The 22,390-nt window shown below is 36.5% G+C and overlaps 1 protein-coding gene and 1 non-coding gene across 2 annotated transcripts; both read left to right on the top strand.

The window, feature by feature from the left end:
• The first annotated feature begins 3,969 nt into the window (after nt 1-3,969).
• On the top strand, nt 3,970-17,561 carry LOC128233722 (vitamin D(3) 25-hydroxylase-like). The gene is made up of 7 exons (XM_052947538.1): nt 3,970-4,929; nt 7,972-8,184; nt 8,873-8,990; nt 9,167-9,344; nt 10,144-10,234; nt 15,992-16,119; nt 16,438-17,561. The coding sequence occupies exons 1-7, from the start codon at nt 4,378-4,380 to the stop codon at nt 16,646-16,648; spliced, it is 1,491 nt and encodes a 496-aa protein (XP_052803498.1). The 5' UTR covers nt 3,970-4,377; the 3' UTR covers nt 16,649-17,561.
• Trnaq-cug (transfer RNA glutamine (anticodon CUG)) lies at nt 7,004-7,080 on the top strand. The gene has a single exon. It is a non-coding gene; the product is annotated as a tRNA-Gln (tRNA).
• Nucleotides 17,562-22,390: the final 4,829 nt, after the last annotated feature.

Genomic DNA, 22,390 nt, shown 5'->3' with positions numbered 1-22,390 from the left:
CACTTGATAAAAAGTCCCTTTGTTCTGACGTATTCTCGAGGTTTTCATGACAATTAAAGACCTACCATTTTGCTTGATTTAAGCTTCGATTTTACTGATTATTAATTGAAAAACGAGAATAATTATTGAAAACAAGTCATATGTTTTCAATGCTTTAACTCAGTTCAGAGACATGTGATACGAACAAACAATTAACCGAAATAGCAAAACCATTGCAGTGCATTCGTGTCCTTTTTAGACATACAATTCGAATATGTCACACTGCCAGGCTGCCAGACCGGTAGGTTGTTAACGCAATGCTGCCAGGCTGTCATGCAGGCTTGCTGCTAACTTCATGCTGCCAGGCTGCCAGACCGGTAGGTTGTTAACTCAATGGTGCCAGCCTGTCATGCAGGCTTGCTGCTAATTTCATGCTGTCATGCTGTCAGGCTCCTAGGATGTTAACTCGATGCTGCCAGGCTTTCATGCTGCCTTGCTGCTAAGTTTACGTTGCCAGGCTGTCGAGTTAAAGCTACAAGGCTGTAAGCTACTATTTTAACTTTAAGGCAAACTGTACTTGTTAGGACGCTTTTGCCTGCCTCTTCAGTAATTAATTCCATACGTCAACATATATGCCATTTTTTGTTGGATTGAAGTTCGAGATCATTCGACAGGTAAAGGTGTTTGAAATTCACTTGATGGAACAGGGCGGTCGATCTTAAAATGCTTCAAAAGAACTGTTTTCGTAGTTTTTAAATGTACTCTACTCTAGATTTTTTAAGAATTAATTTTTTCATGCATTATTCAATGTGTTGCAAATCAAACATGAGTATTTATATGTATTCAAAAGGTCAAAGCAAACCAGTTTTTTTCATAGCATATTGACTGGAATCGTTATATTATATAGGGGTAATTGTAAAAAAAACATATTCTGAGAGTTCTGACGATGAATTTCATGCAGCGTTTTGAGTACATTGTATATCAATAAAATGGAAGTATGTAATATACGACATTACAGATTGAGAACATAATAATCTGATAATGGATGTACATAATACGATCAGGAATGCACAATTGCTTACATATGACAGGGTAATAAATGTCGGTCTTAAAGCAATACCAAATTGATGTTGTACTGCACTTTGTTTTCAGACAATGAATGAAATATCTTTATATATTTTAAGCAAACATAGTATTCACCAAAAAGCTAAAAGTGACAAGAAAACTCTTACTTTCTTACATGTTTAAATGGCTAGCGCAATAGAATTTATTTTCATAGAAATTTAATCTAAAAAAGCAACAGCACTAACACTATATCATTAAATTGTTAACCCGATTCAACATTATGTTGCAAATTCCACTCTAAGTCTTTTATATACGCATAAACGAAAGAGAGGGCATTCCCTCGCCTTGGCGTAAGCCAACAGCATAATAAAATAATCAAAACAAAATGAAACAAGATTTGACACAGGAATTTGACCTTTGATATATTTGAACGATCAGGGTGTGTATAATTAAATTACGCTCCGAAGGTATACAAAATGAACATATTCAGGATTATCATTCTAAATGTTTAATTATGCTTCGCTTCCGACAGCTCCTTTCTTTTGACGAAATAAAAAACTACTTTTTAGCGCAATTCCTCCATTCTTGTTCGGCCAATGTCTGTAAAAACATTAACTTCGTTAGGCCTCAGCATTCATTTTCGAGCAGGAAACCTGACATTTTGCCGGCGCTGGCGGTTTCAATCTGATTAGCTATAATTCCTACCAGCTAATTGTTGCAATCGTCTGCGGAACGAAATCATGTTGATCATTCGCTCATATTTTGGTCAGATTATCAATAATTACTGGCTCCGATATACCACATCAAAGGATGCTATTTATATATAATTAAGGCACTTATATTTTAACCCAAAGTACATCTTTTTAATGCCGCTTCTCCCGTTGCTAGGAACCACCAGAGAGCAGGACATGAGAACAATTGAGTGACTCTCTCCTACCGCGGTGGCCGCTCACAAACCGCGGGTCACACAGTACAAAGGAGTTGAGAAAGAAAGCTTGTAATTCAATCTAAAATCAGCATAGTAACATACTTTAAAGGGACTAGACACCAGATGGTCCAAAAATCGGCAAATACAGTATTTCCTCAAAACAAGCCTAGAATTGTCAATGCGATGCCGATAATACATCACTTTACATTAGTGTTTGAAAATCGGACTCCATTTGTTATCGATAATCGAATCGAATCGGACCAAGCATATATAAACAATTAAATTCAATTTGTAATTTTGGGAGAGTTCTTACGCAATAGTGTTTACATGCACCGCATTAGTGTAAGAGTAAGAGAGTGACCTCCCATGTAAAAATGACTTCAAGGAGAATTTACCGGAAACAAAAAATGACATTAACTCGACATTTACCACGACAAAAAATACGTAATTAACAGAAGTAGCATTAGCGACATCGATTTTGGACAACCACTATCGATAGTCGCCGACATAGCATTGTCAGCGACGATAAATCGATTGTACTCGATTATCGTTTCATCACTACATTACATGGTTAAAAATTATGAACGCAACAATCATGTTGATGTCTCACCTGTGTTTCAACGTTTAAAATAGCGCATAATGGTTTCCCAGTTTAAATCATATCTATATATGTTTATGAGTACAGAAAAATATACAGACGCTATTTTTAAACTTATTAGGATTTGCACTGTAGACAACCCTAGTAAGTTTCGATTTGGAAAAAATGTTCAAAAACTGCGAAAGATGCAGCTTTAAAGTGTTGTAAGCGATGAGATACATCAGTCAGTAAGTTTCAATGCGTTGTACACAACGATGCCAATTTTATTTAAGTTTTGGATAAGTTTCATTTTTTCTTTCAATTGTATCATGTGGTGTCTAGCCCCTTTAAAACATGTCTCCTTATTTGAACGAATTTAATACGTTATCCGTTTAATCATGAGGGATAACCATTTCGTAGGGGTACTTGAACATTTATCAGAGATAGTTAAACAGGACGGAATAATATTAATTACATATTTTTTATACTGATAAGAATTGCTGAAAGTGCGTTTTGTGTGTTGTGTGTTTTTTTTGTTTTTTTTTGGTTTTATTAAACCTGTTTGGAAACACTAATTTGAAGGGTAACTTATAATACCAACATACGCAACATGTTAATTTCTGCTATAGAGCATTTAGTTATTAAGTGCATTTTAGTTATTTTCTAAATGAACGAATTTATTTGAGTGTACTTGTTAAAATTTGACCGTTTTATATTAAAAACGTTTAGTATAGTGATATACCCTGATATATGTTGGTTTGGTACATATTCCCGGTTCTCCAAAAAACAAGTTATGGCTACGTACCTACCCTATCTTTTTTGAAGAAAATGCGAAAACCCGCCTAGGGGTTGGGCTTATCATTTGACACTGCAGAAAGAGCAAATTTCGGGGCTGCGCGACAAAAACGTATTACTATTTCGCAGATATGTGGCGCTTTTTTCGCAATTTCAAATTTCCGCCGATTTAGGCATTTACGCTCCATCATGTGGTGGGGTTTTCACAATTTCACATTTCCGTCGGTTTACGCTCCGTCATTTGGCGCGGTTTGTGCATTTTGGCCGAAAGGTGGCGGGGCTTTCGCATTTTCACCACGTCATGTGGCGGGGTTTTCGCATTTTCGCCCCATCAGGGAGCTGGGTTTTTGCATTTTCGCCCCGTCATGTGGCGGGGTTTTCGCATGTCCGCCCCGTCATGTGGCGGGGTTTTCGCTTTTTTGCCCTTCATGTGGCGGGGTTTTCGCTTTTTCGCGCTGTCATGTGGCCGTTTACTTCATACACTATGTTGTTTAAAGTTTGTGATTAACCACACAAAAATAAACATTGAACCAATATGTTCCTCATAAAATGTAACATTTGAAGTATCATATATTAACATACGTTTTACATATAATTGAATAATGAAATATCAGAATGTTCAGAATTGGACAATCTATAATAACGGTGTTGCAAACATTTCTTCCCTGAAGCGGGAATACATTGTTTAGTATAATAGTGTTTGCTTAATGACTTCTTTACAAGTAAAACCATTTCTGTAGGCATTTCAGAATTGCGACAAATTCGCAAAACGCAGTCTTCATAGCGGTGTAGTGTATGGGAAAACAATATATTCGTTATTTACATACATTTGTCTGCCTCAGCGTTTGACTTCGTTCTATTCGCAGGACTGAAGTGGCGCGGTGAAGTCTTCCCTGTTAATGACGACGTAATTTCAAATACCGAAGACAATATCTGATGGATTTATTCAGTGTTTTATATTATGTGAAATAATAAAGGTGAAATTTGTTTTAGTGAATGTGCTAATGTGAGGGACAGGCTATAACATATTAAAATGGAGATAATTTTATTGTGTGTTTTTGGTGTTTTATTCGTTACGTTAGCGGCTATGGTGTTAGGTAAATCCAGGGGTGGCACGTGCCCGCCGGGGCCAAGTGGGATCCCTTTTTTCGGGCAGGCCTTCAGTTTGTCTGTCAACTCCGCTCATCTGCAGTTCTCCGAGTGGGCGCGCCAGTTTGGGGATATTTTCATGTTCAGTATGTTTGGAACGAAAGTTGTGGTATTAAACAGTCCAGATCTCATCAAGAAGGCCTTTGCCGGGAAAGAGCTGGCTTTGAAGCTAAGTGACAGGCCCCCGTCCTTCATTGGACACTATGTTGCAAATGGATACAAAGACATTCTGTTCAGAAGGTATGATGAATTGTGTTCAAAATTTAAGGCTTTGACTTTAAAGGCCATGTATACTGTGAGAGATGAAAATCAAGACTTTGAGAGTATTCAAATGGCGGAAATAAACGATTACGTTCGGAATATAGCTGATAACGACGGAGATGTGAATATTATAGCGCCACTGCAGAACACTCTTTGTAAGCTCATAGGAATCATGGTAGGTGCCTAAATATGAATATTTTTCATAGATATATTTTATAGTCAATTGAGCAATGTGTACACAAGAAAGCACTGATTTCTAGTCATGTATAACGACCGCAATACCATTTATGGGGAGAAACCTCCACAGCTTTATTAAACATTAAACATCGTTAAAAAGTAACGTTTCTCATAAACACAAAAAAATGGTTGAACGTAACCACTGTGCATCCTGTAAATTGACCATATCACTTCTACGAGGACAAACAAAGCGGTGAAAATGTAAACAATAAAATTTGACCAAGTAGATCAAGAATGTTCAGCCTGTTTTTTTTTTCAAATCACAGATCATTCAGTTTCAAACCTATAAATAAGGAAAGTAGCCAATGGTCTGTGATGGTATAACCATGCTTTGATTCACTGTCATGTAATAATTCAAAGAAATATGAGTATGCACTTCCGAATTGGTGTTATTTGCCTTATATGCTCATCTCATATTTAAAGGTCTATAGCTGAATTGTTTCGTGTGCATAAGCATAAACTGCGTAAGCCATACATTTTCAAGAAACATCACGTGCGAAATGACATGCTACTGTTGTCTTTGTTATAGTTGGATGACATGAAGTAATTTCTTAATGGTTAAGAATGTGCCGAGTGAGCATAGTGTCTTACAATACAGCCTACTTTAACTGACACATTGGTTGACTTATTGTAAAGGCAAACTCTGACACAGTGACATCGGATGAGTAGCAGTAGGCGGACCTTTAAACGCCCACGAAAATTGAAATCCTTAATGATTAAATGTACTTTCTGCTGCAATTCCATTGGCTGAGGATGAAGGTTTTATTCTAAATTAAGAAAAAAGAAATTTTGTAGGGTTATTCACAACATCGAATATATTATACTCTTTTTTTAATCGTTCATTTGTACAAACTTGTTGCTAGTTTTGTCAAGATAGCATATACCTGTACAACAAATTCGTCGAAAAATACTTGAATACCACTTGAGCGTAATTTTGGTTTTATTACTACGATAGAGCTATAATCAAACAAGTTTTGAGTACCTGCAGTAGTACAGTAAGTGAATAACAAATTGCACTTGAATACACAAGCCTTAGGTTGTATGGACAGCTGGTAAGAATAACAAAATCATGTGTAATAACATAAATTAGTTCCTGTTAGGAGTCTACCCGATGTGTAAAGGTGTTATTGTTCATGTTTTTTTCGCAATACAAATAGCTGATAATTGGCCTTTTTCATTTAAAGGGACTAGACACCAGATGATACCATTGCAAGAAAAAAAAATTGTCACTAGCTTACATAAAATTGATATCGTTGTGTACAACGCATGGAATCTTATTTACGACACATGTATCTTTCGCAGGTTTAACATATTTTTCCACTGCTAAATTGTATGGGTTTGTCTACCACGTATATCCTAGTAACTTTTAAAATAGCGGATGTACATGCATCTTTACTAATCACGGGACTTTAACATGCTTAATATACACAATTCAGAATGGGAAACCAGATGCGCTATTTTTAAACGGATAAACACAGCTGAGACAGCAATAAAATATTATTTTAGTTATTTAAATAATGTTTAATCGTCCTCATATCAGCTCGTATTGATACTTCTGGGGGCTGTTTTAATAAAGGATTTTAGTCGTAACTTCAATTCTCTTAAACCTGTATAAAGATAAACAATACATGTACATCAATTATTTTTATTTACTCAATTTGGTGTTCATTTTCAATGCTGACTCGAGTTCAGTTCACTCAAATATGTCATAAAATAATGAAACTATGACACTAAGATAATTTCAATTTACGATAAAAATCTTTATTGAAACGCACCCCAGGGTCATTTGAGGAATTACTGTATTTGCCGATTTTGTAGAATCTGGTGTTAAGTCCCTTTAATATTTACAAACCTGTGACGCTTTCATTGATGAACGCATATCCATTTAATTGCATCCGATAGCAGTCGTGGCTTCAGTATACCTCTGCGCTTGCGATTGGTCAAAAGACGTTTTATTGCGGTAGGATGTATGTAACGTCTATAAAACAAGTGACCTCACTGACGTGGCCTCTGGTCCGCCCGGTTAGCTCAATCGGTAGAGCGTTGGACTCTGAATCGGACAACCCGGGTTCGATTCCCGGGCGGGCCAGGTCACTTCTGTTGTGATTGGTTATGAAATCCTTTCTACGACCATTCGCACTGTACCACTGCCCATGGCATGTACAGAAGTTGTCAGTTCCTTCCAGAGGTGAAGGCACCTAGTACTGGTTCTGCCCAGGATAGGTGTTCGGTGGTCGAACTGTCACTCTGGGACCCTTCAATGTGCTCACGCCGGGACCCGGAGTATAAACTACTAACACCACCACGTGGCCTCTGTTCAAACAACCGAATCAATATCACGTTCATTTATCCAGGAAGCGTTTCTTCAACGTTATATTTACACCTCAACTTCCATTCCTTATATGAACTGCTTTTAGGCAATTGCGTTTATCAATCGATGAACGCAACATCTTCGGATATGTTCGGATCGTAATTCATCGCATAACAATATACATGAAAACTATTGATCTTGTTATTGTTTGTAGTGTGTCAGCAGTTCCGTAAAATATAGACCGAAACTTAAGGAAGTGTTTCAATTTTACGTTGAAAAAAGATTTCAAGTGGTTTATCTTTTCCCGCGTTATTGTGACGTCATTTGACAAAATGTTTCCGGTTACATTTGGGTCGTTTTGTTTACAGAATGGGTCTGAAAGAATTACTGAAAGGTTTTCTTAAATGAAATGAAGTACATTTTTAACAATTCTTGAATAAAATAATGGACTATTGGTGTGAATATAAGTAGTTAGTTGCAGGATTGATGTCATTATCGGGGATATGAACGCAATTGGGCTGGTCAAAGTACCAATTGCGTTCATACACCGATAAAATCCCTAACATTCATTCCTTAAGTAGTTACACAATTTGTCTCAAATCCGTTATTGAGAATTCTGTCCAAACAGAAATCCATACGATTATCATCTTTCCTTGGTATGTATTATAGTTTACGGGCAAGCGCCTGGAGGATGACGATCCGGCTCTGCAGGCGATTGCAAGTTTTGATGAAGTAGGCAATGAGCTCATCAATCCAGCCGTACACCTGGTCTTCAAAGTAGCGCCCTGGATTAGATACCTGCCAGGTTACTATGGTAACCTGTACCGAAAAGTTATGACGAGCAAGGAAAGCCTTCGGAATGACCTAGTTAATACATTGAAGGTTAGTTTTAAAACATTTGCACTTCTTTGTAATTGATATATTAAACACATAGTATATGAGAGTTACACAAAAAACATTGACTAGTATACACCTGCCATGTGGGCCATGGTGCCACAGTATCCAATAGGAATCCACTCGTGATTCTAAATCACCCTGTGTGGCCCGTATATTAGATAACCGATTTGCCTGTGACGTGAATTTTAATTAATTCGTGTATTTCATAGATTTAGACCAGAGGTCACCCCTAACAACGATATACACTGTATCACGCAATCAATATTGGTTACACATGTACTCAATATTAAAAATAAATCAGAAAAAAATCAAATATAAGAATATGCCTTCAATTGTATAAGTAGTAATTACATCAAGTGCCAATAAATCACGGAATGTATAAGACTGAACAAAATAGTGCACAGGTTTATTCCATTTGACTATATTCGTCGCCATCTAGTTAAAAAGTAAACTGAATGAGTACGTACCGAAATTTAAGAAAAAAAATCATAAGGAAAATATTCGGGACCGGTAAAAAGTTTGATGTAACGAGCCATTCGAGATACCAGAGTTCGACATACAGAGCGTTCACGGAAGACGATTGCTTTGAACACCCAATCGGTGACATAGATAATCAATATATATTAGGATAAACTCAAATCTTAAACATATCGACTTATTTGTTTTATGACAGTCCCAGCTACAAGACGACAGTGTGAGCTTACTGGCGGAGCTGTTTAAGTTGCAGACGACGGAAACGTGGCTAACAGACGACCACGTGCTCGGCGTCGTCATGGATCTCATTAATACGTGTAAGGCTCATAGTGTACCTAGACCAATGTTGATGCGTTATGTAAAATGAAAAGGCAAATGTTAATGAGTCAATAGTATTATCTCAATATTTGTCTTTTGCTAAAAATACATCATTATGTTTTGGAAAATAATAATAAAATGGCGATTGCATTTTTAACTGATTGGCTTTTTCCAGCTACGCTAACGTCACGTGGTGTTTTGTCCGGAATCTTGTTCCTGCTTGTACATCACCAGCAAGTGCAGACAAGAATTCGACAAGAGATTGATGACGTCATAGGCCAGGAAAAGCAGCCCACAGCAGACGACATGTACAGAATGCCATTTACATACGCCTGCATACTGGAAACACTGAGGTGAGTTGTATGATGTTTGACGAACTTATAAATGCCTTTCGTTGTAATGTTAAATGCATATATACGAAACAATATACGAATGTATGTATCCCAAAACGATGAACAATTATTCAATATGTGCTTTTTGTTAAAACAAAGTTAAGCGCTGGAACAATCTAAGCTCCACCTACCATAGACGAGTTATTTTATATTTGATATAAAACCTCTATGTTTGGTGTCTGTGTGCAGGAACCATCCATACAGACGGATACAATCAGGTTCTTGTTTGGTTTGGTTTCTGACGCAAGGTACCAGACTGGTGCAATTGTAATCGTTGCAAAACCTCCATGTTTGGTTTCTATCTGCAGGCACCAGTCACGCAGACGGGTACAACCATATTCATTTTAAAATCTTCATGTTACACAGACGGGTACAGTTATATTCGTTATAAAACCACAATGTTTGGTTTCTATCTTCAGGTACCAGTCACGCAGACGGGTTCAGTTATATATGTTGTTAAACCTCCATTTGTGGTTTCTTTCTGCAAGTACCAGTCACGCAGACGGGTTCAGTTATATTTGATGTAAAACCTCCATGTTTTGGTTACTACCTGCAGGCACCAGTCACGCAGACGGGTACATTTATATTTGTTGTAAAACCTCCATTTATGGTTTCTACCTACAGGCACCAATCACGCAGACGGGTACATTTATAATTGTTGTAAAACCTCCATGTATGGTTTCTACATACAGGCACCAGTCACCCAGAAGGGTACATTTATATTTGTTGTTAAACATGATTGTTTGGTTTCTATCTGCAGGTACCAATCCCATCTTGCCCTCACCGCGACTCACACGAACGCGGAGGAAAACATAGAAATAGAGGGGTATTGCATCCCTAAAGGCACGTCTGTAAGTACAAACACTGGAAACGTTTGTAATACATATATGATAGATATATGGGCTGGTATTCAATTTACGTCTTAATTGGATCTAAGAAAGATGTAGCTAATCAGATTACTTGTTATTAATAACTAACTAATAAGGGGAATGAAGTCAATGATGTATGACCATAAGATTAACTTAACTTGATTATTGAATACCATCCCTGGTCATATTCGACGAACTCCTACAATTTTCTTAATCTTGTTTCAAGCATAGTGGTCTATAACCACATTTAGTATGTGCTTTTTGCACGGCTAAAACGCACTGGTGGCCAGGTAAAAGCTGCACTCTCTGAGATTGACAACTTTGACTCTTTTTTGGTTTCAGCATCAGCTGATTTTGTCATCAATGCCTTCAATTGAGTCATATAAGATAACTCACAATAGAACAGATATCATTTGTTTGGGAAGCTGCTGAAAAAATCATTTTTCATGAAGAGTTGGTAACGCTTTTAGCCATTAAACATCTTTCAAACATAAATATGAAAAGCTACGATCTGATCTTTTGTCAGCAGTCATTTCTCACATTTACGCAAAAATTGGCTCATTCCAATAAAAAAAATGTCAAAATGGTCAATCTGTGAGAGTGCAGCTTTAAAATTCAATTGAGTAGAAACTTTCACAGCATTTCAGAAACAAAAGTAATGATTTTACACATTTTGTAACTCACCGAATTTCCAAGAAAGCCACATTATTTGTTGTATGGAAAAACGATAGCTTACTAATACTAAGTGTGAAATAAACGAAACAGGCCACGCTTCAAGTGATGAAATAAATAAATTTGGTGCAATGTCAAAGATTGTGGGAATCTGTTCGTCCCTAGATAACATGATCCCGATAACTTAATCAAGGAATTTCCTGATTTTCCCCGAAGTGTCTAGTACCCACGTCTCTCCGCTGTTATTGCGATGCGGCTGTTCGTTTAAGTGGTAATAGTGGTCTCTCTTCAATTTTGATTATAAATCTAGATCCTCACACATTTGCTTAATGAAACCAGAAGGCCAAAAAAGTGTTTTTCCATTTACATTAAAAAATGAAAAAAGGTAAGCAGACAGGCGTAGATCCTTACAAACTTGCTGAATGAAACCAGAAGGCCAAAAAAGTGTTTTTCCATTCACGATAAAAAGAAAAAAAAGTTAAGCTGGCAGGCGTAACTTTCTTTTTATTTTTAGAACCGTGTTTGTGTACCAGACAGACCTTTATCCGGGTATATCATTATTGCAGAAAGCTTTAAATATAAAATGGTAAATTTTAACATGTTCACACAAACTTATTCGTTTATTTAGGAAATAACTAAAGAAATCCACATATATCGATCACAACGCAAATAAAATTGTAGGGTCGGGAGGGAAAAAATAGGGTCGGTTGGTAGTGGAAACAAAGATTATTTCTGTACGCCTAGTATACTACACATATTATGTGGTTATGTACTTCTATGAGTCCGTACTTTGTTTACTCTTTGATCTTGCGCACTAAACAGTGATTTTATTTACTTTTGATATTTCTCTGACGATCCTAAAAACACTCAAGTGTGATAATTATTTGGCAAACATTTATTTAAATTCCTAGACGACATTTTTTCTTCATTTAGTTAATACTATAACGATTGTTCCAATTTCCTTCCCACTGGCATTTATGCACGTGCTGCGATATCATTGTATGAGAGTCCTTCAAAATGTTCTGTTATAAATAATCATTATAACATGTAAAACTTTGCTAGTGTATTCTAAACCGCATTTTGGACATTTTGATCAAAATACAATGAAGACTCCAGCCTTTATGAATATTTCGTAGACATGCATTTTTCTTTAACCGTTTAGGCCATAAAACATTAATTTTCGAACGGAAATATGAAAATCTACGATCTGATGTTTTGTCAGCAATCTCATATCATTGGTTTGCAGGTATTTACGCAAAAATTTCTAAAAAAAAGTTGTAAAATTTTTAAATCTGTGAGAGTGCGGCTTCAAGGCTTATCAATAGAATAAAATTTGATTGTAAAGTATGCTGTTGCTTCGATGGTGCTGGTTAAAAAAGTGAGGTGGTAAATTGTTTTTGCTATCGCTTATCCAGAGTTTTTGCCCCCCCCCCCCAACTTATCATTTTGATAAAGGTTACTCAGAGTCAGTGTTTATTAACACCTCTGTGATAATGATCTAAAGCAAGCCACATAGTTACATGGTACATGGAATGATCATTTTGAGGCCAGAGTATGCAAAATGCCCCAATTTTTTCAATATTATTTCCTTCTTTTTAAATTCATTTATTTATTTGTACTTTCTTTGAGGCTCATATGGTATAAACATGGATTGCTAAAATTTCAAATACATTAAATTATCATGAAAAGCTATCACATTCTTATTTCAGCTGATACTTTGTATGTTAAAATATTCTTGATTCTTATTATTTTAAGATTGGAAAATAAATCGTCAATAAGTGCAGTTAAAATGTTTTCTGACAGGATAACATTTTTTATTTCTCTTAAATTACTGCAACATAATATCTCTAAGTGAATACGAGTTGTAATAAGTATTGATATCTTACGTGAATAAAATTAGCTTCACAATTATTTCTTATGTTCTTTTCAACACAAACTAATTGCATTTTATTAAAAAAAGTCAATGTTATCAATTACCATATAAACGCATCCAAAAATTCCACAAGTTGAAATTTGCATACTTGGCGTAAATCGCAACATATCGTTATGATAAGATGATATGACTGTTTCATAATGTACTTCATACGGAGTTGTCATACAATAATACGCATTTCAAAATGTAGGTCAAAATCATTTGAATGTGAAATTGCAAATATGAGTCTCTACTTGAGTATTATGTAAGCCCATTCAGCCGGAAGTATCACCTTTAAAGTCCATTTTGTGTTTTTCTAGCCTAATGTGTTAATATTCTAGTACTTAACAACCCAAAAACATCTTTTCCCAGGTCGAAACAGTATTTAGAAAGCAAAAACGTGTTTCTATAAGTCCACTGAATTCGCATGCAATGACGTTCACTTCTGCCAAAAAATTAGGACATGAATGAGAAAGATAAAGAATCGACAAAAACGGGACGGAGGGACCGACTGCCGTACGGACACACGTGATAACGCGATTCCTAAATAATACCCACCTGACTGTGACGCGGGAATATAATGCATACACTGTTTTCTGTGACCATAACGTAAACAAATCAGGTGCATTGGTTTGTTGAAAAAGTGCTACTAAAAATAAAGCATAACAAAACTGCAGCAAAGTTATTCATATTCCACCTTTTATCAAACACAAGAACCGAAAAGAAAACATTGTGAGTTCATGTTTTAACTTAAAATTTTCCACTTTGTGTACACGAATGAGGTGTTCAATCCTCTTGAAGGGTTTGTGTATATACTTATGTATGCAAGCATGTACCTCCATTTAAAAGACGTTTTTAGGCTTGAGCTTTAGCTCATGACTTTTGTAATAGACCACAAAAAATAAAATGAGTCAATGTGGAGTTGAAAATCATTCTCGAAAGTACCAAATTTCAATGAAAATCAGTCTCTGAAACATACCTGAAATAATGTTTGATTTGCAAAATAAGTTCATGTACGAGTATGTAATTTTTTGAGTATATTAACAGTAAAACATATTTATACACACGGATATGAATGGATAAACACCCATAAACTGAAAAACTACTTGAAGGTCTGGTGTTGAGCTAATTGTAACTGTATTGCTTATAATAATATATTGTATTGCTTATAATAATATAATTAAGATACTACAGTGAAGGACATTCTGGCCCCTATTTCTCGAAACTGCTTAAGCTTAACAGGCTTAAGTAGCTTATTTCAATTAGGTAAAGTACATACCTAAATTGGATTTTGATTATTGAAAAATGGTTTATTGTGATTATCATAATGATAATTCATAAACAAAGCATGAAAATTCTTAAATAAGTACATATTACGCAAATTATTGAAAGACAAAAATAGTGGGCTTAGCTTAATCCTCTTATAAGAGACTTAAGAAGTTTCGAGAAATTGGGGCCTGCAGATGTACAATCTATAATTAATTCAGTGCGTGTTTCTCCCTTCTGCCTGCACTGTTCTAGAAGTGAAACAACATAAATATACCAAGTAACATTGTTTGTAAGATAGAAGAACATTTATCCTATATACTATCCATTGATATATAACTCAAATTTTGCAAACGTATATTGGTGTTCATACTCCAACTTCTTGGTAAGCTGGCTCATTTTTCTCTGTGCATGTATGTTTTTAGTGTGTAAGTTCAAACAAAATCTAGCCTTGCGCGTGTAAGTCATATACTTCTGAACATTCTAATGATTATTATTTCCATATAGGACTGGTTTAAATATGTACATTTGTAAATAATTTGTTATACTCTCTTTTTTAAGCTGTGTCTGAATTGAAATAGTATTTTCTATACTACAATTGTGTTCACATTCTCTTAAAATTGTAGTTGATAGGCATAATAGAATAACACACTAGTATAAAAGTTTAGTTGAATCTGAATATAACCTTTTGATATAATGTCCGTTTTATTTTACAGCTCATGGAATACACCGAATAAGTATTGGGGCAGGGTTGGGTTGTGAGTGGCTTTGATTGGTGGGTGAGTGGACGGACGGGTGTGTCGGCATGTTGGATGGATGGACGGGCAAGTGTGAGAGTGAGCGAGCGAGTGCTATGCTATCATTCATATGTTTTGTTTTCTCATTGATCACATAAAAGGAATCATCGCTCAAGCCGTTCAGCACTATCAGGGCTTTGATTATACATGCAATTCATTCATGAAAAACTCAATGCTAGCATACTGAAATTGGTCAGTACAGAAACATCTGAGAATACACTCAGTAAATAGCCCAGCAGGATGACATGCTAAGTGGTGATTTATTGACTGGTTCAATTGCATGAACTGATAAGCCCTTTTCTCAAAATGGGGAGCTTGGGTGGCCTGTGTCAGGAAGAGTGAGTGTTAATTCAGACTAAGAATTGAAACTTAGACACGGTATTGTCCTCTTAAATAGCGATTCCTATGCCAATACAATAACAAGCGTTCAGCATCATATTTTGTCCTTAAAGACTGGACTGTTGTTCAAATTGTCCATTGTATTTATTTCATCATATAAGTACTCAGCCGTTATTGATTTTAATAAGGTAAGGCGGTCGATATAAAAAGTGAGCCAATAAGTGGGTAGTTACGAAATAGTATTTAAAACACTAAAAACTTAAAGCTTAAGACTGGTTTAAGATTGTTAGTATATTCTTACACAAAATAAATAATTTAAATGGTTTTAATGATTCCAGTATCTAAACCATTCAATTTGTAAGTACACATGACAGTATGTATACCATCACAACCATCGACCATCACACTTGATGGTGTTATTTCTGAACAAAGAATAAAATTATGCTAACACTTGAACTATTTTTGCTAGAACGAGGTTGTAGATTTATAGGTTTGGTTAATATTTACCACGTAACATTTTGAAGGACCCTCGTAAAACAACTGAGGTAAATTATCTTCAATCATGGAGAATAATTAAGAATTCGCCAATTACACTAAAAATGTTACTACCGTACAAACAGTACATAATAATTTAGAACTCTAACGACATGCCAACGGTGATCATAATTGCTTGTTACACCATTATTAGCATAATTATACAAAAAATCTCTGATAATTTATTATTCAACGATTTAACCAGCAATGTCGCCGCAGGTTTACGGCAACCAGTGGCACGTGCATCACGACGAAAGCTTGTGGACGGATCCTTGGAGTTTCCGGCCCACGCGCTTCCTGCAGGAGGACGGCTCCCTACTGACGGAAACCAGCGAACTCAGGCACAGGTAACCTCCACGCTAGGCCACCACTCGCCCGGGGTGTGTACGGCTGGTGTCTTCATTAACTTTCATTTTACTACTCTTGCTCGACCAGTCAACAAGCGGATGAATAAAATTATTAGTATTATTGACATAACTTGGACAATGCTCCCATAGACAACACTCTACCATTGACTTAAAGTAGATATGCTACTCAACAGTAAACACATTCATTTTATTCTGTTTATCATTTTACTGTATTGTAGATAATGATTGATATTTTTTACGCAGCAGATAAGTTACACAAAATTAAACTATGAATTGATTATGTTCTCTATTTTTCAGTTATTTTATGCCATTCGGTGTGGGTTTTCGATCATGCATGGGCGTGAAGACCGCATACAGCCGCATGTTCCTGTTTGTCACCGCGTTGTTACGTAACCACGAGCTCCTCCCGCCAAGTTCCGGCAGCCTGCCGTCTTCCGATCCAAGGGAGCTAGCTCCGGGAACAGTCCTCCAGGCGCCAGACTTCACATGCAGAGTTGTGTCCCGTTGATCAAGAAAAACATAAACGTTGTTTTAAATCTTTTAAAGATGCACTCATACTCCCAAATAAGATTCACCATAATTGATATTAGTGTTTAAATATTCCAAAAAGGATGAATAAATGTCGAAAACAGTGGTTCCCATAGAGGATACCGAGTTTAATTTGAAAGAAATGATCATTAAACACGGTATTTCTACCTTATGAGACTATAGTAGACCATAGTATTAAAATATATTTGCATTCACCAATTATTTAATATTTTTGCGCTTTCTGCTATAATATACACGGTTACAAACTCGTTTTCAGTAATTAATATTTTCCATAAATGCATTATTTAGTAAATAGTTGAGGGTTTATCACTCAAAATATATGTTTGTTATACATATGTTTGTATTGATTTTGAATAAGAGTGTCACTTTAAATTTATTTAACAGGATCGTTAATAGATTTGTTATGATAGTTGCTCTGATTATTTCTCTAGTCAACACACATATATATGTGCCAATCATTTCTGTGTACATGACAGTGTATAATACATGTTTTTATTTAACTTATTTATCATTATTGTATACTGCTTGCTATTTTGCTATCTTGCCATTAATATTTTAACAATGACTTAATACTACTTTATTTATACAGAACTGTTGTGTTTTTTTTCTTATTACTTATAACTTAATAGGTTTAACAATAAATACATCTTTGTTTCTGTTAATTCACCAGCAGTGTTCTCCCTTTGTCTTATTTTGTTATTTAAAACGAAGCTAAAACCATGTTCATTTGCACACTGTAATCGTTTGATTTCTGTTTTTAAGTTGGGCGAACATCGCAAAATGAATAATATTAATAATTCCGTGAAAGTTGCAATATGTTTTCGGAATGTTATCACTTTATGTAAACTGAATCTCACGCTAATAAATTTTGCCGAAAAAAATATAATACTAGTAGATATATATGCATTGCATCATGTTAAATTTATCAAATACAACGTTATGTATAGTTTATTTGCTAATTAAGTATATTCGCTTGAATGGTTTCGGGAGCATGATGGAATTTTGTAATTTGTATTCTTGATAGAATATCAATTTAAATCATAGGCTGAACCATAAAAGCATAACTCGCAAAACTTCCTTGGTGTTCAGACTTAAGCCTCCGCCAATGGGATATGCGTATCATTCATATTTAATTATTTAGAATAGCTTTAAAAACCAAAACTCCATTTAGGAGTCAACAACCGCCAAATTTCTAATAAGTCATTAAATGATTTTATAAAGTGGATTAGTTAGAAAGTCGCGCATGAGCATTTGTTGATACATGTATAAGTATCCGTGCGTCATTTCGCGCTAAACACTTGGTAAGAAAGCATTCAGTTTTGGTCTTCTGAACTGCGCCATGCATGCCGACTTTATTGTTAGAAGAACAGAAAAAACAGTAACTGCATTGTATTATATGATGTGCTGCAACCGGACAAGGCTTGAACGTTTGTCATTTGAAGAATGATAAACATGTATTGTCCATTAAAGACAATGACAAAATATTTACGAATGTTACGTCATAAAACATGAATTTTCTATAATCATCATTGTTAAAATTACCCATTTTCTCAACATCTGACTCCGACGGTTTACACTCTGATTATAGAAAACACCGATTTAACTTATTGCCCGAATGCCAGACTCCGTTCAAGCAACCTTACCGTCGTAAAACAACGAAACACAGTCTTTTGCAGGAGATGAAATGCAGAAATCAAAATCTCAATAGCGTCAAATGTCGTTTTAGTCCGTAGGAAAAACGGGAAGCTTCGCATGTGCGTACATAATAGGCAACTAAACAATAGTGGTGTTAAGGACGCGTACGCGCTGCCAAGAATGGACGCGGTATTTGATGAACAGCATGACTTAACACAATATACAAACATTGATATGAATACAGGGTTCCATTAGAAGTCGAAGAAACACGTAAAGGAGATGAGTTTTCCACCATAAGACCACAAACTGCTAGTTGGTTTATGAAAGCCCATCGAGCTGCTTTAGACTAATGAAGGAATGCTAACGAGGCAGCAACATTATAACACTCGTGATATATCTTGATGGTCTCTTAATATGCTATAAAAACTTAAAATTCTATTTTTATTATTTAACATTAGAACATTCGGATTTATACCATGCAACATGAGAACATTTGGGATTATACCAAGCAACATGAGACATTCGGGTTTATACCAAGCAACATTTAAACATTCGAGCTTATACCAAGTAACACGAAACATTCGGGTTTATACAAAACAACATGAGACATTCGGTATTAAACTGAGCAACATATGACATTCGGGTTTATACCGAGCAACAGGAGACATTCGGGTTTATACCGATCAACATGAGACATTCGGGTTTATACAAAGCACCATGAGACATTCGGGTTTATACCGAGCAACATGAGACATTCGGGTTTATACCAAGCAACATGAGACATTCGGGTTTATACCGAGCAACATAAGACATTCGGGTTTATACTGAGCACCATGAGACATTCGGGTTTATACAAAGCACCATGAGACATTCGGGTTTATACCAAGCAACATGAGACATTCGGGTTTATACTGAGCAACATGAGACATTCGGGTTTATACCAAGCAACATGAGACATTCGGGTTTATACCGAGCAACATGAGATATTCGGGTTTATACCGAGCAACATGAGACATTCGGGTTTATACTGAGCAACATGAGACATTCGGTTTATACTGAGCAACATGAGACATTCGGGTTTATACCAAGCAACATGAGACATTTCGGTTTATATCGAGCAACATGAGATATTCGGGTATATACAAAACAACATGAGACATTCGGTATTACACTGAGCAACATGAGACATTCGGGTTTATACTGAGCAACATGAGACATTCGGGTTTATACTGAGCAACATGAGACATTCGGGTTTATACAAAACACCATGAGACATTCGGTATTACACTGAGCAACATGTGACATTCGGGTTTATACAGAGCAACATGAGAAAGTCGGGTTTATACTGAGCAACATGTGACATTCGGGTATATACCAAGCAACATGAGATATTCGGGTTTATACCGAGCAACATAAGACATTCGGGTTTATACTGAGCACCATGAGACATTCGGGTTTATACAAAGCACCATTAGACATTCGGGTTTATACCAAGCAACATGAGACATTCGGGTTTATACTGGGCAACATGAGACATTCGGGTTTATACTGAGCAACATGAGACATTCGGGTTTATACAAAACACCATGAGACATTCGGTATTACACTGAGCAACATGTGACATTCGGGTTTATACCGAGCAACATGAGATAGTCGGGTTTATACTGAGCAACATGAGACATTCGGGTTTATACAAAACACCATGAGACATTCGGTATTACACTGAGCAACATGTGACATTCGGGTTTATACCGAGCAACATGAGATAGTCGGGTTTATACTGAGCAACATGAGACATTCAGGTTTATACCGAGCAACATATGACATTCGGGTTTATTTCGAGTAACATGAGAAATTCGGGTTTATACCGAGCAACATGTGACATTCGGGTTTATATCGAGCAACATGTGACATTCGGGTTTATACTGAGCAACATGGGACATTCGGGTTTATACTGAGAAACATGAGACATTCGGGTTTATACTGAGAAACATGAGACATTCGGGTTTATACAAAACACCATGAGACATTCGGTATTACACTGAGCAACATGTGACTTTCGGGTTGATACCGAGCAACATGTGACATTCGGGTTTATACTGAGCAACATGTGACATTCGGGTTTATACCGAGCAACATGTGACATTCGGGTTTATACTGAGCAACATGTGACATTCGGGTTTATACCGAGCAACATGTGACATTCGGGTTGATACCGAGCAACATGTGACATTCGGGTTTATACTGAGCAACATGTGACATTCGGGTTTATACCGAGCAACATGTGACATTCGGGTTTATACCGAGCAACATGTTACATTCGGGTTTATACCGAGCAACATGTGACATTTGGGTTGATACCGAGCAACATGTGACATTCGGGTTTATACCGAGCAACATGTGACATTCGGGTTTATACTGAGCAACATGTGACATTCGGGTTTATACCGAGCAACATGTGACATTTGGGTTGATACCGAGCAACATGTGACATTCGGGTTTATACCGAAAAACATGTGACATTCGGGTTTATACCGAGCAACATGTGACATTCGGGTTTATACCAAGCAACATGAGACATTCGGGTTTATACTGAGCAACATGAGACATTCGAGTTCATAGTGAGCAACATGGTAACATTCGAGTTTATACTAAGCACCATGAGACATTCGGTATTAAACTGAGCAACATATGACATTCGGGTTTATACCTTGCAACAGGAGACATTCGGGTTTATACTGAGCAACATGAGACATTCGGGTTTATACTGAGCAACATGAGACATTCGAGTTCATAGTGAGCAACATGGTAACATTCGAGTTTATACTAAGCACCATGAGACATTCGGTATTAAACTGAGCAACATATGACATTCGGGTTTATACCTTGCAACAGGAGACATTCGGGTTTATACTGAGCAACATGAGACATTCGGGTTTATACTGAGCAACATGAGACATTCGAGTTCATAATGAGCAACATGATAACATTCGAGTTTATACTAAGCACCATGAGACATTCGGTATTAAACTGAGCAACATATGACATTCGGGTTTATACCGAGCAAAAGGAGACATTCGGGTTTATACTGAGCAACATGAGACATTCGGGTTTATACCAAGCAACATGAGACATTCGGGTTTATACCGAGCAACATGAGACATTCGGGTTTATACCGAGCAACATGAGACATTCGGGTTTATACTGAGCAACATGAGACATTCGGTTTATACTGAGCAACATGAGACATTCGGGTTTATACCAAGCAACATGAGACATTTCGGTTTATATCGAGCAACATGAGATATTCGGGTATATACAAAACAACATGAGACATTCGGTATTACACTGAGCAACATGAGACATTCGGGTTTATACTGAGCAACATGAGACATTCGGGTTTATACTGAGCAACATGAGACATTCGGGTTTATACAAAACACCATGAGACATTCGGTATTACACTGAGCAACATGTGACATTCGGGTTTATACAGAGCAACATGAGAAAGTCGGGTTTATACTGAGCAACATGTGACATTCGGGTATATACCAAGCAACATGAGATATTCGGGTTTATACCGAGCAACATAAGACATTCGGGTTTATACTGAGCACCATGAGACATTCGGGTTTATACAAAGCACCATGAGACATTCGGGTTTATACCAAGCAACATGAGACATTCGGGTTTATACTGAGCAACATGAGACATTCGGGTTTATACTGAGCAACATGAGACATTCGGGTTTATACAAAACACCATGAGACATTCGGTATTACACTGAGCAACATGTGACATTCGGGTTTATACCGAGCAACATGAGATAGTCGGGTTTATACTGAGCAACATGAGACATTCGGGTTTATACAAAACACCATGAGACATTCGGTATTACACTGAGCAACATGTGACATTCGGGTTTATACCGAGCAACATGAGATAGTCGGGTTTATACTGAGCAACATGAGACATTCAGGTTTATACCGAGCAACATATGACATTCGGGTTTATTTCGAGTAACATGAGAAATTCGGGTTTATACCGAGCAACATGTGACATTCGG

Source organism: Mya arenaria, chromosome 5, assembly GCF_026914265.1.
Source record: "Mya arenaria isolate MELC-2E11 chromosome 5, ASM2691426v1".
Classification (NCBI taxonomy): domain Eukaryota; kingdom Metazoa; phylum Mollusca; class Bivalvia; order Myida; family Myidae; genus Mya; species Mya arenaria.
This window is presented reverse-complemented; position numbering and strand designations above follow the sequence as displayed.